Source organism: Leptosomus discolor, chromosome 6 (assembly GCF_034619465.1).
Source record: "Leptosomus discolor isolate bLepDis1 chromosome 6, bLepDis1.hap2, whole genome shotgun sequence".
NCBI classification, from domain to species: domain Eukaryota; kingdom Metazoa; phylum Chordata; class Aves; order Leptosomiformes; family Leptosomidae; genus Leptosomus; species Leptosomus discolor.
The window spans coordinates 26274483-26290672 of NC_141396.1; the positions used below are offsets into that span (position 1 = coordinate 26274483).

The 16190-nt window shown below is 36.1% G+C and overlaps 1 protein-coding gene across 15 annotated transcripts in view; it reads right to left on the bottom strand.

Annotated features, from left to right (window-relative positions):
- The window catches only part of KCNMA1 (potassium calcium-activated channel subfamily M alpha 1), a 518713-nt gene that overhangs the window by 72236 nt on the left and 430287 nt on the right, over window positions 1-16190 (bottom strand). The window contains exon 21 of one of the 15 annotated variants that reach the window (XM_086466775.1): window positions 99-392. The exons of 13 other annotated variants lie outside the window; for them this stretch is intronic. In XM_086466775.1, coding sequence (XP_086322901.1) covers window positions 99-392 — 294 coding nt within the window. The remainder of the gene's footprint in view (window positions 1-98; window positions 393-16190) is intronic. One more of the 15 variants, XM_086466783.1, reaches the window with a different exon arrangement.

Sequence of the window (16190 nt, forward strand, 5' to 3'; positions counted from 1 at the left end):
GAGCATTAGTAATGACATGATCACATTGAAAACAGACTGCAAAACCATGCACAAACCAATCTGTATTGCCTTATGCATCCAACTACGGGGCTACCTACGGAGATCTTGGTTCAACCCAGGCTTTTGATAGTGGTAGAGGCATTTTACAGGCAAGCTGAGTGCCCTTTGCAATCTACAGTATGTAGATTTCCCTTGTTCAACAGAACTCAACAAGTTAAGGTGCAGCAGCGAGGGGTTGTTGGGTAGGAAGAGGCTCCCTTTACGGTTATTAACAAGTGGAACAGGTTCCGGAATTCCTTCAGTGGACTTGGCACCAACCAATGCATTAGTAGTTGCATTCTTGAATTGATATGAACATTTTGGGTAACTTGATCTAGCTGCATTCTTTACTTCTAAATAATAAGAAAAAATTTAAATTAATATCTTTGTATTTAAAATTATTTCAAACTACAGGCATGAATCAATTTTGATTATTATGTGAAATTACAGACTTTAAAGCTTAAAGTATCAGTTTCTACAGCTGAAATAAAGGTTTATACCTGCAGCTTGCTTAAGTTTTTTTTCTAAGAATGGCTTTTTATAAAAGAATACTTATAAAAGGATTATTCCACAATATTATCATCATTAAGCAATAATCCCATCCTAGGGTAAGTATGTCTGAGGTAACACTTATTTCCCACATGTTGATAAAGGCTTTGAGATTTACTAGCTGTGGAAGATACTTATTCCTTTAAATCTACTGAAAATGACAGGGGAGGTAAAGCACTCTGCTGCTATTAAAATAAATAAAGAATCACAGGAAAAAAAAAAAAAGGTCAACACTTCAAATTGTGCAGGCATACTTATGGAATTAAACTGATGTTTAGGAACCTACATAAAAGTTGGGTATTCAGAAGTGCTGAATACTGTAAATTTCAGGAGGTCATACATTGCACCTCTGAAAAGAAAGCTAACAAATTAAATTTCCTAAATACAGACTTAGCTTGAAAACGTGATTCTTAGTCTTTCATTGCTAACATATCAAAGCTAATCAAACAAACAAACAAACAAAAAAACCCCAAAAAACCCACAGACTAATACCTCTAACAAACGTCATCTTCTATAAAAGAAAACACTAAAATCTTTTTCTGGTAAAAATATGCAGAAATTATCTTCTCCTAATGCTTGTTTCAGTCTGAAAATGAGTATATTATAGAGAAAAAAGGTATCTTACTGAGCCACTAAGATCTTATATTCTATTATGTATTATGGGGTGAGGAGGTTAGGTAGGGAGTAATTTATGGACTGATAAACTTGCAGCATTATTTCCGTATGTTTCAATTGCCTTAAAGTTTCCTTGGAGAACTTCGAGCAGACAGTAGCTCCAAATTATCTCAGGAGGCTGGCATGTTTTTTGGCATCTTTGTCTAGCTTACTATCAGCTAGAAACACTATCCGGTAATGGGAAGAATAGGTAAATAGCATCCATGTGCTTGCCATTTGTGTTTGAGAACAAAATCTGTCTCTCTTACAAAAAAGATGAGTACATGTGAATTACAAGAGTAATTTAGAAAGAGTAATACAAGACATTCAATTGAGTACTTTTTAACAAGGTTCAACTATTTGGTGACAAACTATCCATGCCCATTCAATGATCTCTGAATTGACGGCTTGCTACTACTCTGACTGAGGTGGACAGAAAAAAACAGCGAGGGCAGAATTAGAGTCTAACTCACAATGTTATTCTGCTCTTTGCTAACAGTAGTAACATTTATAGTATAATGATAATAATGCATACTCACGAGGGTTCACAGAGATTTTAAATCATTGGAGCGTATATCTTTCATTAGCAAAACTGCCACAAAATTTGATGTGTATCATATTGGATACTTGAAAGTTATCAATCTTACCTCAGAGTTACTGGGGTTTTGTCAAATCTTGTACTTCTATCTTTAATATTCCTCCAGTGAAACAATTTTCAGATGATAAAATATATCTGCAGAGACCTACCTCTCTACACAAGTCACTGGTCAAGCATGTATTTAAATACTTTGAAATGCATCAATTCAGTTCTATTTTTAAACTACAGATAGTAGTATTTGAAATAATTTTTATAAATCTACATGCTTGCATCAAAGTATCTTTACATACAATGAAAGAAGACCAAAATCTATTAATAATGCTTATTCACCATCCAATCAAGTTGTTTAAGAACCATCACAATCTTTTTACAGTCTCTTCTGGAGTTTAATAAGTGATGATTTCAGATACCACTAAACTTCCATAACAGTGTATGTCTTATGGCATATTCCATGCAGACATAAGCAAGCTTTCCCAAGATTTTGTGCTTGCAGTGGCACAGCATGAGCCAGAATTAAAATACCTTGTCTTTCAGTACAGCTTAATAGCTTGAGAATGGCATCATATTTAATAGCATCACATGTCCTTGTTCAGCATGAAGGCAGATTGAGCTGCTTAAAATATATCCTACTTCCCCTTATGTCCGACAGTGTGGATAGGTACTACCACTGCAAAGCTAAACATTAAACAATGGGGATAACAAAGTTGCCATTTTTTTGTCAAATTATTCCAGATTTAAAAGTTCTACCAGTTTCATCCCATGACCTCTAACCTACTGCCTCTGACAAGAGCTCAGCTGCTTCAGATGAAAATAAGAAGCACCACAGTGGATGACTATGAATTACCTTGTTCATAGGACAAGTTTCCTTCTGACTCCAACAGTTTATGGCTCATATCTTTTTACTCAATCTTGAAAAACAAAGATTACAGTATAATATCTGAATAACGTACTTTTGGTAGTGATAATGATATCTTTCTCCATGCCTCTAATACAACTATATATTTTACCCTAGAAGAGTAACTGGTTATTTTTAGTCTAAACAGCCTGCCATGTTGTACATGCACACTGTGCCACAAACACAAGCACATCAGGATACACATGGAACTACATGTGCAAGCACAGAGGTGCAATTTTGAATGGAAGATATTACTGTGCTTCAAGATTAAGCAGTATTATACAACTAGGTGAGAAATACAGGCCAACACTGTCACTTCTACAAATACGTACTATAATGTGCAGAAACTAAACCACTTGTGTTTTTTATAGCATCCTGTTGTTCAGCAAAGGCAGTTTCTTTTTAATAATAATTTCTAAAAAAATCTGATTGGGTGCTTGCACCGCTATGTGGGTTCATTTCCACAAAAACATATTTGGGAAACAAAGATTGATGTTAATTATATGGAAGAAAATACATCTTTACACACTGTCACTGCCTCACTAGGTTTGGCAACCAAATTGTCTGGATTGGGATAAACCGTTGCACCACTGTGAAATGTTAAACCACAACCTCCAAATCCATAAGGGTTCTCTTCCAAGTATGTGATGAGTTTAGCACCAGTGAGTATACTGAGAGTGCGCTATTTTCTAGTCATAATTAGATTAGTGTCTCTTTATCTAATATGACATATGCCTTTATTTTCAATGCAAATGGTCACAGGATAAATGTGCTGTTTGCATTTTTTATTCTGCCAAAGTTCATTAGAACTATTCAGGACACATGGTCATGTATCCATAAGGCATTATTATTGTTAACTAAGAATAGAGACTGGTCATTTTAAGAACAAATTTTGAATAGCTTTTTGAGAACGGTAAACAATAAGGAAGTGGATAAAAGTGGAGTAAGAGTAAGAAATTTCATGTTTTCTGTAGTATTTCCTAATTGCATCCTGGGAGAACACTACCTAGTTTTGGTAAACGCTGTACAGAACTTGCCGAAGAAACCTGTCAACATTAGACAGATAAAAAATAACATCTATAAAATGTGAGATATTAATGCAATTTATGTAAAGGTATTTTGAAGCTGCATACATTCCTGTTCCTCCTCTCTACCCTCAAGAACTCTCTCTCAAGCTCAGTGAATATACATTTGCCTACAGACTGCATTAGGGAATCATGCCTGTTTCTATTTCTATACATTTTATTTATTATAATGAAGATAATTTGAAATGCAATCTGCAACTCCCCGAACATTTTTAAAACAACCAATGTAGTTAATCTAATGCCTATGGCAATCTCTATTTATTCTTTGTGAGCATACACTTGCCATAACTTAAAACTGGGCTGAGCTTTAATTTAAATGTAACAAGGCAGAATACCAGTACAGTGCTTTCAACAAAATGGCTGAAACTGGCTTCAGCATGATTTGCCTGGAAGGGAAGATGAAAATGTGTTTTAAAGGAGAAAAAATATCCTGACCAAAACCAGACATTCTAAACAACCACCACTGATACCCACTGCTCCTTTCCTCCCCCATCCCTATCAGCTGCTAGGCTTTCAGCACCGTTTTTTGCCAGACACTAGCACAGTGTTTTCCTTCATAGTCAGCCATCAGCCAGAGCTGTCACTTGCAGATACTTCATTTTTCTTTCAGTCTAATTCATACCGCACCCCCTTAATCTCTGTAATGAGTAATGCCATGCCACTGTGCAGATATGCCAGATCCAGCACTAGAAGTATAGAGTGTTTTTAACAGTTAAACTATTTTGGTTAAAAAAAATATTTTATTTCTCTCCCCAACTTAACTGTTCTCTTTGTCATAAGAATCTTTGCAGGTGACTTCCAAAGGAACAATCACCATTCTGCAATCTGGCATGTCTTCCATAATGCCCAGCTTTCATGTGGTAGGTGAAGACAAACTGCAGCTCTGTATTACTAAATGCAAATAATCAATATGTTGATTGAGCTTTTGGCTACCAGAGTTCTTTTGATGGGAGTGACAGTAAGCATGACGTCGCTCTTTCAATGACAAGCCTATTTAGACTTTGCTACCTACCACTCTGTGAATCAGGCAACTGAAAATATCCACAGCAATTCCTCCAAACTGTCAGCTATTGCTGTGATTCCACCCAGCACCCCCTGTACAAGACAACAGATTAACCATTAGGCTAGATATGTTGAAAATATACAGCTTCAACCTTTCCCCAGCTAGCTCAGAGCGATGTATAGATGATTATTTCAACCGTCAGCTGCCGCATAGACTTAAACCCCTGCACAATAACTCCTGGATTCATCTGCCCCTTGTCAAACTTGCACAGCTTTAGTTTGAGCATACATAGTGTGGCAGTTTCACTGCGGATCTAGAATAATCCAGACGGCTGCTGTCTCTTTGTTAACAGGAAGCTAAAGTGATGAGTTTGTAATGCATTTCTTATCAAAGGTAGTTTCAGAAAAGAAAATGTGCCCAATCAGTTGGGGTTGGAATTTGGCACAATATTGAAATACGCTTTAATTGGAACATCTGTTATTTGTTGGGATAAAAATATTATTTACCCCCTTTAAAAATCACTTTATGCCAATGAACTACTTATTTTACAAATTTACTTGATTTTTCAGTGGTAAGAGTTGTAATGAAATCATTGACTGGAAACTACAGTGTAATGATGCTTGATGATATACAAGAACGTTAATTTTAGAAACTGCAGAGCAGTGTTTACTTGGTGTCTGAAATTGTAATTCAAATAAAACAGGATTGCTGTTTTGGTTTCTATGTGCATTACAAACTCAGGGAAATGCATTTCATTGCTTTTTTTTTTTATATATACAAAGAGAAACAGATATGCTGCGTATCTCTACGTGCTAGTACCATTAGGAAAGCAGGTGAGGCTCACTGGCTCTTAGGTGCAGTATGTTCCATCTGAAGCAGATAAGAAAACATCAAGATCCAAGTACGTCAAGAACGCATCATCTCAGAACATTTTACAAATACTGAATGGTGCTTACATGAGACATTCTCTTTGAAACAGTGCAGCCGAAGAAAATATTTGTTTCTTTTTTTTTTTTTTCTTTTCTCTTTTTGTCCCAGGCTTGTATCTTTTGGCTAAAGGCACATAAAATCAAACGACAAATGCATTGCTCTATTTTCTTTTTCTTTCTATTGGCATCCAATGCTTAAATTTTCTGTTAATAATACACGGTGTTTCAGTCTTAATCCTCCTCACACATAAAGGATTGAAACTCAGCTACAGATATATTCCTCACTTTTGCTTTTCCCTGAATGCTATAAAAAGACAGTTAACAGAAAATGTGCAATGTTGCTGGGCTGTATCCTGTTATGTATTCATGATGGCTGCTCTGATAGTCTGTAAAACCCTGATAAACTTCAGGATCCTGTGCTTTCAGGGTTACATGTGTATATAGAATGATAGACTGCAAAGGTGTCTGGAAATCCAGCAAACTTTTAACTTGGATCTTTTGGTGAATAAAGTCCAGGGTATGGTTTTACACTACTTTATTTTTAGGGGTAGAGCAACCCCAGAAGGTTACTGTAGAACTTTGATTTTTTTTTTTCTTTGCTCCTCCAGTTTAATTCAAGAGCATAATTACTACGGATACTTTACAGAGATACCAGTTGTTATTGCTTCTCTATTACTATGACTTCGGCAAGAAACAAAGTGTTTTAAGGCGTTCAAATTGTGGTTGATCTAAAGTCTGTTGAAGTCAAGCTGATAAAATGGGTCAGGAAGAAAGCCTTTCCCATAAATACAGTATTTTACAACTGGCTTGGGCAATTTAGAGAAGAAAGGCTTCAGATTTCATGGTCCTAGTTTCTTGTTCCTATACGGAAGTATATAAACAATATGATGCTATTTGTACATAACAACCACCTTCCCTTTCCTCTGACGAATGTGCACACTAGAAAAAAGCTACTTTATTTAATTCCCAATCAAATCCTAATTTATATTTAGACTGTCATAGGTCCATTGAACCTTGAACATATTTTCTGATTCAGATTTTAGTATTCCTTCATATATTTTTCTTGATTTTAGTCTCCATTCTTCATTGCCTTTTCAATTTATGATTCACTCTGTAATTGGTTACTCAAGTCACTATATTGTAATTGGAAAACTATCAAATTAAAAGTTAAAAATAGCATCAGTGGACTCTTTTCGCCTTGTCCATTCAGTTGTTCAGTTGACTTCTCCGCACGTTGCACCCATAAGAATACTACTTGGGTAATGTAAATTTTCTTTTGGGAAAGAGTGAAGAAAGGGAGATGTGTCTAAATTGTAGAACTTAGAACATGGGCTGTGTTCATGAAGGTCTGTTCTCCAGACAAACATAAAAGTGAAGGGAATTGACTTTGTCTTTGAGAGTGCACTTTGGAGAACTAGGAAACTCAAAATCTCTCATCAGGTATGGTGAATGTAAATATTCCCTGAGTTAAATTTTAAATTCTATTATTTCATTATGACAAGCTGTTCTGCCACTTGAACACCGAGAAGGTGCAACAGCAAAAGTGCATCAGAAAAGAGCTGTTCAGAACCTGTGTGTCCTACTGTGTCACAAGCATCTATGAACTCCAACTTTAGAGCTCCAGCTGCTGCATCTAGCAGAAGCAAAGTACAAAAGGATTGCTCAAAGCCACATGTTAACTTTTTAATAGGCTACCTGATGATCTCATGGATACAAACAGAGGACTTGGAATCTCTTGACTGGGATTTAGTTCTACCACTGATCTGTTAAACAACCTCGGGTTGCCCACTTGCAGTCAATTCCCTTTTAACGGAGTTCCTTACTTGCAGCTCTTGCCAAGAGCGAAGAGACTGAATTATCTGAAAATGTGGCTGTTAATCACTAATTTTCTCAGATCTACCAGGTACAAGACAGTGAGTTTGCTATGCTGTTTGGAAAGTACAGTTGGAATACATTCCACAAAAACATACCACATGCATATGTGATAAGAGTAAACTGCTATTACAGTGTTTTGTTTTGGGTTTTTCTTGTTTTTGGTTTTTTTTTTTTTAATTAGACATAAAAGTGGATCTCTAACATCAAACAACTGTAACATCTTTTTTATTTCCTTAAAAAAATACAGTGTCAATTTAAGGACACTGATTTCCTTATGAGTGGTCCTTTGACAGTTCCCCAAGGCATGGCAGGGAAAGCCAAAAGGCATGTCTTTGGGGTTTCTTTAATTGCAACACACAACAAAGTGTAGTATTTCCCCATCCATAGTTCTAAATTTAGTGCATTGTCATAGATTATCCTTGTCTCAATACATAGCAAACCAAAGTGTATTGTCCTATTGTCTCAGAGAGAATTTTGACAGCAACTGTAAGGAACATGGAGGGAGAATTTGCAGCACTAGTAAGGGTAGACTGTAGTTAGGTAGTTCTGCCAAACTGTAAGAGGAACCTGTTCTGTTTTTACAAAGTGAAGGAAGTTTCCCCTTTGTGACTGAATACACTCACAATCTGATCAGTCACTGCTAAAACCAGTGAAGTTCGCTACATGGACAAAAAATAAGCTCCTATTAAAAAATAAAATTAAAATAAAAATTTGAAAGGCCATTCAAAATTCATTCGAAAGTGCCTATGAACACTTTGCTGTTTACACTCCCTCAGCTCCATTAAATTCAGTGGGAAAATATATAATGCCTAGATGTAACTAAGGGAAAAAGTAAGCACAGGAGTACTTGGTGATTGCATTTCTCCTTGGGATTGGAAATCTTGTATTTACTGCATAGATTGTGTTCCTCAGAAAGAAAGAGTATTTCAGTGCATAGGAAAGGGATAGTTATATGCCGACCTCTTTGGAGCAGGATTCCACAAATTTCAGCTAAGTCTTGCTGCAACTGTTTCCTTCCTGACAACAAGCAACGATTTATCTCAAAATGTTAAAAATACATTTCCAGTGTAATTCCAACTGCATGTCCTGAAATTTCAATCTGAAATAACCTTTACTCTAACCTGCTTATGACAAGTTTAAAAATAAATTCATGATTAAGGTGTTTTCATCAACACATTTCCTGAAGAAGACATACTAGGTCCCCATGCCCATTTCCCTGCCAGCACAGCATTGCTGAGTAAGGAAGAGCTTTTGATGAACTTATAAATCTAGCAGACTGTATTCTTACTTTGAAGATTATATTTTTTTTAATTCTTCCTCTGCTTCCCAGTGAGTTGTCTTACTTCTGAAATTTAGAGGGCATTGCTTAGTTTAGTTTTTTTACTAGGTAGATAATCACTAGGTAGATAATATGCCACCAAAGAATCAGATTTTGGTTTTTTACTTTTTGAACTTCACTATCATTGAATTTCTTTTCCCTTTTGGCTGTTGTACAAAAGGGTCTAGAAGTGTCTGTGTCTCTGAACAAGAAGAATTGAAATCTTGACATTTAACTCTGGCTTTCTTATCGCCAGTCTTACCTACTTTCACCCACATCACTGGAAAAACTTCCATTTATTAAATGTTAATAGGATCAGGCTCAGTGATCCCAAATTACTCTTTCAGGTTCATCTGGGATGGAGGTCTTCACATGATTGTTACCTGTGAGGTCATAATATAAATTTCATATGTAAACTAAGTATAAAATGCTGTGCATGTTTACATATAAGCTGGTTTTACATACAAGCGCTTATGTGATATATACCTATTTGGAAACACTTCTATACAATTAAAAGGAACCATCTGAAATATTAGAAATATATGGGGTTTTTTTTAATAAAATTGTTTCCCCACAAAAGCAATAGATAAAGTTTTCGGAGGCTTTTCAGTCACTACTTATTTCTAAGCCGCCACCACCACCTGCTGGTTACACTGTTTCAAGACCCGGTACTGTTTTTCTGTCTTTAACTCTATGCATAAGTACCGAACAGTATTTCTCAGCTGCTCTTATACACAGAAATGTTATTGCCAGAAGATGCATTTTTAGACGTTGGTTGCAGTTTAACTATTACCTGAAGTACAGCTTTCATAAAGCAGGGAACGTTAATTGTTGACAAACCAATTCTCTTATGCAAAGTACTGTAAATCACAGGGTAAGCATCCAAATTAATCAAATAGATTGAAGCTGTCCTATTAAAAAGCCTATTGTTACATATGCTGGTCTTATCACTTACAGATATACAGTTGAATACACTTCACACCACTAAGAAATCAGTACTTTTTTTTTTTCCTAAGTGCTCCCTACTTTGGTGAGTACTACTATGTACTCCATTCTTGTAAACCTCTGTTTTTCTCTGAAAAAATGTATCAAAAAAAAATATAACCTGACAAATATATTAATATAAAAACCAACACAGATATCAATAACTAAGATTAAATCTATAAAATAATAGCAAAAATGGAGACGGAACATAATTCATTGCTATGGAAAATTAGGGACGTATAGCACATAATCTCTAGGTAAACAATGGCAAAACAAAGGAAGTAAAACAACAACAGCATAATAACTAAAACAAAAAGAAATGAAAATGTGATGCCTACCTCTGCTTGTATCTGCAAAAGAACCCACAAAAGAATTAATACTCACATCTCTGCCAAAGCATTCAGTAGTTTTGCTGAAATCGATTGCTATGGAGAAACAAAGGCTGGCAATTTCATAAGGGTGGAAAATAAAGCATAAACTAGAAATCCAGTGGTGATAACTAATAACAATGTTACTTAAAACAGTGTTTTGATCTCTAACAGAAAGAGTACTCAAAAGGATGGATGTATTTAGAAAGGATCATATTTTTCAAATAAAACCAAAATAGGATCAAAATACCTCCATACAAATGAAAACAAACGACTTATAAATTCTCTCTGATTATTTCTCTAATACTCAAAAACGCTGCACTGATAGCACTGAAATACATGCAGAAGTTAGGGTTGAAATATTCAGAATTATTGTAAGAGGGAAATGCTTGGAATCTCACATTCACTTCATGTAAGACAAACTATAATGGTATAAAAGTATGCAGACTAATAACTGAGACAGAAAGCAAATAATACTGAATCCACCAAACTAAATTGATGGTCAGCTTTAAAAACAAAATGATTTGTCCTTTTATTTTTCACTTTGTTACTAAAGCTACACAGAGATGTCAAGATTGCTTAGTTCACGAGAAGGATCAGGCAGATCATGCAAAGAGATCACAACATACGACAAGGAACAGCTTTAGAAAGAAAACTATATTAAAGGTAAATGTATTGTGCTATATACTTCTGGTTTCATTAACCAAACCCTGATAAGAATACGGACATTATCAGAAAAAGCAAAGGTAGCCTAAGAGCAGCACCCTCACTGTTAGTACACAATGCACTGAAACAAGAGTAGAAGAAAGAAGGCAATGGAGAACTTTTGATAGAGGATTGTCAAAGTGCTGAATTAGCTGGTCAGGCGGCTTAGCTATGTCCTGCAGAACACTTCGTGTGCTCAGTATTATATCAGTGAAATCACTTATACTCTGTGAGTATAAAATTAAATACAGATGATCATTTTCAAAGCAGGTAGCATGATAAAGAGGAAAGAAGACATAAAAAGAAAAAAAAAAGAAAGAAAATTCTGCAGGAAACCGCTGAATTGCCAGCATTTCTGTTATAATTATCACACCAATTTCACAATAAAATTTACAATCACCTGGAGGAGGAACAACTCTCTCTAACAAACAGAAATTGATACATAAGATTTCCTAAGATTTATGGGTCAGTTACTACCCCAAAAGTAACTGTATCAACCACAAATGCCACAGGATGTCAATATATTTGGAAATAGTGTTGCTGCCAGATGTGCTCAGGGGACAATGACAGCTGTCAAGAAAGTCACCTTCCAAAAGCAAATTGCTTGGTGCTCTACCTCTGAGGATTTTATTTTGTCCTGCTTGAGGAGAAAGAAGAGGGCAGACAAAAGACTCATATGCTAAAGGCAGATTAAAACCAAATGCATATTTTGACATATTTTATATTCCTCATGGACAGAACTCAAGGATACTGCTGAGGAAATCTGTGTGATCCAAGGGATAACTTCAGGATGTTACTTGAGGAGTATGAGGGGCTTGAGTATTGAGGCTGAATATATGAGCCTAGAGATACAATTCTTGCATTCCCTCAAGTTACAATTTTAGATGCAAAACGAGAGCTAACTATTTAGCAGAAGAAATACCAGTAAAACTCTGGATGAATGTGCAGCAGCATTCAAAGATTCAATCAGCCAACCAAAAAGACCAGTAAAGCTTGATCAGCTACTAAACATGATAACACTAGAAATCCTGAGTCCAAAAACAGAGTAGCATTTTCATGTGCAGACAATACATAGTGGAAGCCAGAAAAGTACATTCTGTTCTATTCAGCAGTGCATCTCACTTCTTTTCACCCTTCTGCTGCCTCATCATGTGAATTATATTCGTTTTCACACCCTGCAATTCTAAATAAATACTGTATCACTTCTATGCTGCCACCCAACTTGTGATTGACTGATCACAGAGAACCTGACAGTCCTTGCATGTTTTGGTAGATCAGAAATAATTCTAAAAGAGATAAAGCATGAATAAAAAAATCACCAAACAAATGCCTGTTAATGAAACATGCTATCAGTTTGCGACTGTTGATTTTACCTCGTGTTACTCATGGAACAAGAATAAGCGTCATCTCTACGTTAGGCTCAAAACTTGCAACTGTTTTTATTCTTTGCTAGAAGCAATCTTAGTTCTATTAGCAGGTGAAAGTTTATCAGCTAGGCAAATGTTTGTCTTGACTTCTAAGTTGTTGTCCATAAGTCACAATTTCTATTTTTACTAAAAGTCCAAGCAGTATGTCCCATATGCAATCATGTAAGTACTACAGAAGAGGGGCTAGCTGTAGAATAAACCATCCACATTGCTACGCGGCACACCTGCTAGTCTCACCATATTGTCAGACATGCTATGTCAGACAACACGTAACACCACTGAGTCAGAGACTGAAGATAACATCAGGAACATGGGAATGGAGAAAGCAAAATGCTTAGTGCAAGCAAAATCTTTTATGCAAGAATGAACAAAAGAAATTGCTTGACAAAGATCAAAGATGCTATAATAATTTTTTTGGATTTCCTTCAGCAGTTCTTCACAGTAAACAAGGTCTGCATTCCAATTAAAGTTCAGAAGCAGCTAAAAGCTGCAGATTATTTTTAATTTTTTTTTTCTCCAGAAATCTAAAAAGAGATTCTTTTCTGCTGATGCAGATAAACAGAAGCTATTCATGCCCTCTTAGATAGTATCCCCTTTTAAAACCTTCCTAAATAAGACAACAGCAAAGCAGCTGCGGTAATTTCACCACTCTTCCTTTCTGTCATGTACCCCATTTCACTTTCCTCTCCTTCTTGCTCTTTATCTATGACCTCCTTCAGCAAAGATCAGAAGACATGAAAATTGGCCTCTGCAGGAGAATCACTGTGTCAAAAGGACACCCAGACTTATATTCAGTACTTAAATGTAAGGATCTCAAAGCACCTCTTAGCACAAAATATAATATTGAGAATACAACATTCTCAGTCTCTGGATGGAAAAAGAACTAGTCATGTAGTATGTCAGTGGCACAGTCAAGATGGGGATCTTTGCCATTTTTTTTCCACATTTGCACAGGTAGAATTTCCAGTCAAACTAAAATACCCGCATTTTTAACCAGATGACACTGGCCACATCCTACATAGTAATAACGCTTTTCCCACCCTTCTTTTTCAGAATAATTGTACTGTGTTAACAAGATCTGATCAGTATCAGTGAAGCATGTGCGTACGAGGTAGCACACAAAGTATGTTTCCTAAAGTCATTGATAAGTGAATCGTTGCATTACAGCATTCAGTAATATGTAAAATGTCACAAGGAAAGTTAGAGCATTGTATTATAAAAAGGAATGCTAACAGAAGCTGGTGAATAGTCTCAAACAGTAAAAGTACAACAACTGAGATATGACCTATTTTAAAGTATATAATCAACATATTTAAGAACTTACAAACTAAAATAAAGATATCCATGATTTCTTAAAAATAAATTAAAACTTTTCCTCCCCTGTTAAAACTCCCTCCTGTCTACTATAACCTCCGTCAAAGCAACGACACAGGATGGGTGCTTGTTTTGTGGCACTTTAAGAACCACATACAGAGTTATATGACTCCTCTTTTCATGTAGCACATAAAAAAATTCATGAGGTTTTGTATCCTGGCATATACAAACAGCTGGAAAGGTTATAAGTACTCAGTAGAAAATGAAGACCCAGAAAAAACTGTCTTGTAAGTTGCTTCTGGCTTCCAACCTGAGGGCTGGACCACTCTGCTGGACCTACACTGAACTTGATAAAATCTGACGATCTCTGGTTTTAATTCAATGGACTCTCCTAGCTTAGGTAAGCATTAGGTTGGTTGCCTCTGGTTCCAGTTCTAGAAGTATGAATCATGTAGTGTATACATTAGTAGTCACACTGTCACACTATAGCTAATATAACTACTTACCTGATTAAATGAATGTGTATATTAAATATGCTAGGAGTCTCAATGCAATAATGAGACATGGAAACATTGTGCTTGATTTTTTCCTTCTTCTTTTTTTTTTTTTTTTTTTTACATAAAAATGCATCAAAAGCAATAACACTCCCATACATAATACAAGTCAAGCACATTTTCACCTGGTTTGGAGGGCTTTTATTCTAGGAGGGTTTTTTTTATAATAAACTGTATTCCATTTTATATGTTGATACTATATGGTAGTCTGCTGTAGATTTCAATAAGCCCTTCCTTCTATACCATAACTTCAGGTTACATGAAATGTAGAAGACCTAGGCCAGAGTATGACTTTTTCTATGAACCTGAAGGACAACGTTCCAAGTCAGTGAACATATTTTTCCCTGAATTGTAAAAGGAGTCAACCAACAAGGATATCAAATGAAAAAAGAAAAATAATTATAATACAAGGGTATGAGAAGTACAGGGTTTACAAATCAACTGTTCATTTTTGTTCGGAAGCTATTCGAAAAGAACACAAATTAAGCATCAAAGTGTATCTGTGATCAGCATGAGCTGCTAGCTTTCTGCTGTTATTGGTTCAATATTAATTTGAGACCTCGCCCCGCAACATCAACACAAATTAGCTAAGACTTAAAATGGCAATCAACTTCAGGGACCTATCCTAAAACGTGGTAATAACAACTTCCCAGCATCAATGAGCTTCTCAATCCTGCAGCTGTTTTTAAAAGCTTCCTCCCAAAGGCACATTTAGAACTGAATTAAATGCAACTTTGACTTAATTAACGTTTTAAATGATAATGAATACAATGTAGATTCATAGAAGGCATTTACATTGTGTTATAACTGATAAAAATTTAATAACTCTTTGTTAATAAGTTATGTCTCTCCAGACCCATAAAGCCTAAGGCAGTTGGTGCTGTAGTCTAGGGTCTAATCCAGGTTCCTAACGCAGGTGGCATAAGGAGGCAGGAGACTGACTTGACACTTGACATTTTCTCTAAGCCTGCTCTGGATCAAGCCACTGCTTGTTCATAAATACTTTATTTCATATAGTAAAGGTCAGAATTTGGGCTCAAGGCAGGGCTATGACAAATGCTCAAGCTGAAACCGAGCCAGCTCTGGCATCTGTCGCTTGAAATAGCTCAGGAACAGTAGAGAAGGAGACCTAACCGGCTAGCATCTGTCCCACACCAAGGAGGTAACAGGAAGAATCTGCTGCCTGGTGGTAAGAAACTGTCATGGTGAGTTTCATGACAACCAGCCACACTCAGGAGCTAAAAATGCAAACATAATTTCCATGTCACCTTGCATAAGACCCTCTGCTAAATTCACTCCACAGGATGCAGACAGTGTCTTTTCTAGCTTATCCCAATCAAAGCAAGCCACTCACTAGTCTCTTCTCTGTGACCCTGGTAAGAATCACTACTCAACACAAAGGCCTAAAGGAATTAAATGCAGACTTCTTGATCTCTCCCTCCCCCACCTTCCCAATTCTTCAAAAGATTTGCTGCTAAACTTAGCAGTGCCTCCATCCCATGGCGATGTGAGAGTTCATCTCCTTGTTACAGAAATCACAAATTGGGCAGAGCTCCCTCTTATCAGCCTAGTGGTATATGCTACACCACAAAACTCTTCTGAAAAAGTGTGTGCTTTATCATTTATATTTTCTGGTCATGAAAAATGAGCCAGATTGTCTCACTTTTACCATTCTGTCATCTGAAAATGAACAGGTTGGTTTGGGGAGGTTGTTTCGTCTTGCAATTCTACATCTCAGTATTCATCTATATGCTCATATTATATCCAAAAGAAAGTTAAGTAACTTAGCAGCATTTAGGCTCTATTAAAATACAGAACAATAAAAGGCATTCCTTTTTTAAGTGTTAGCATCAAACTACATAGCTGAATTCACCTATTGTAAAGTACTTATTT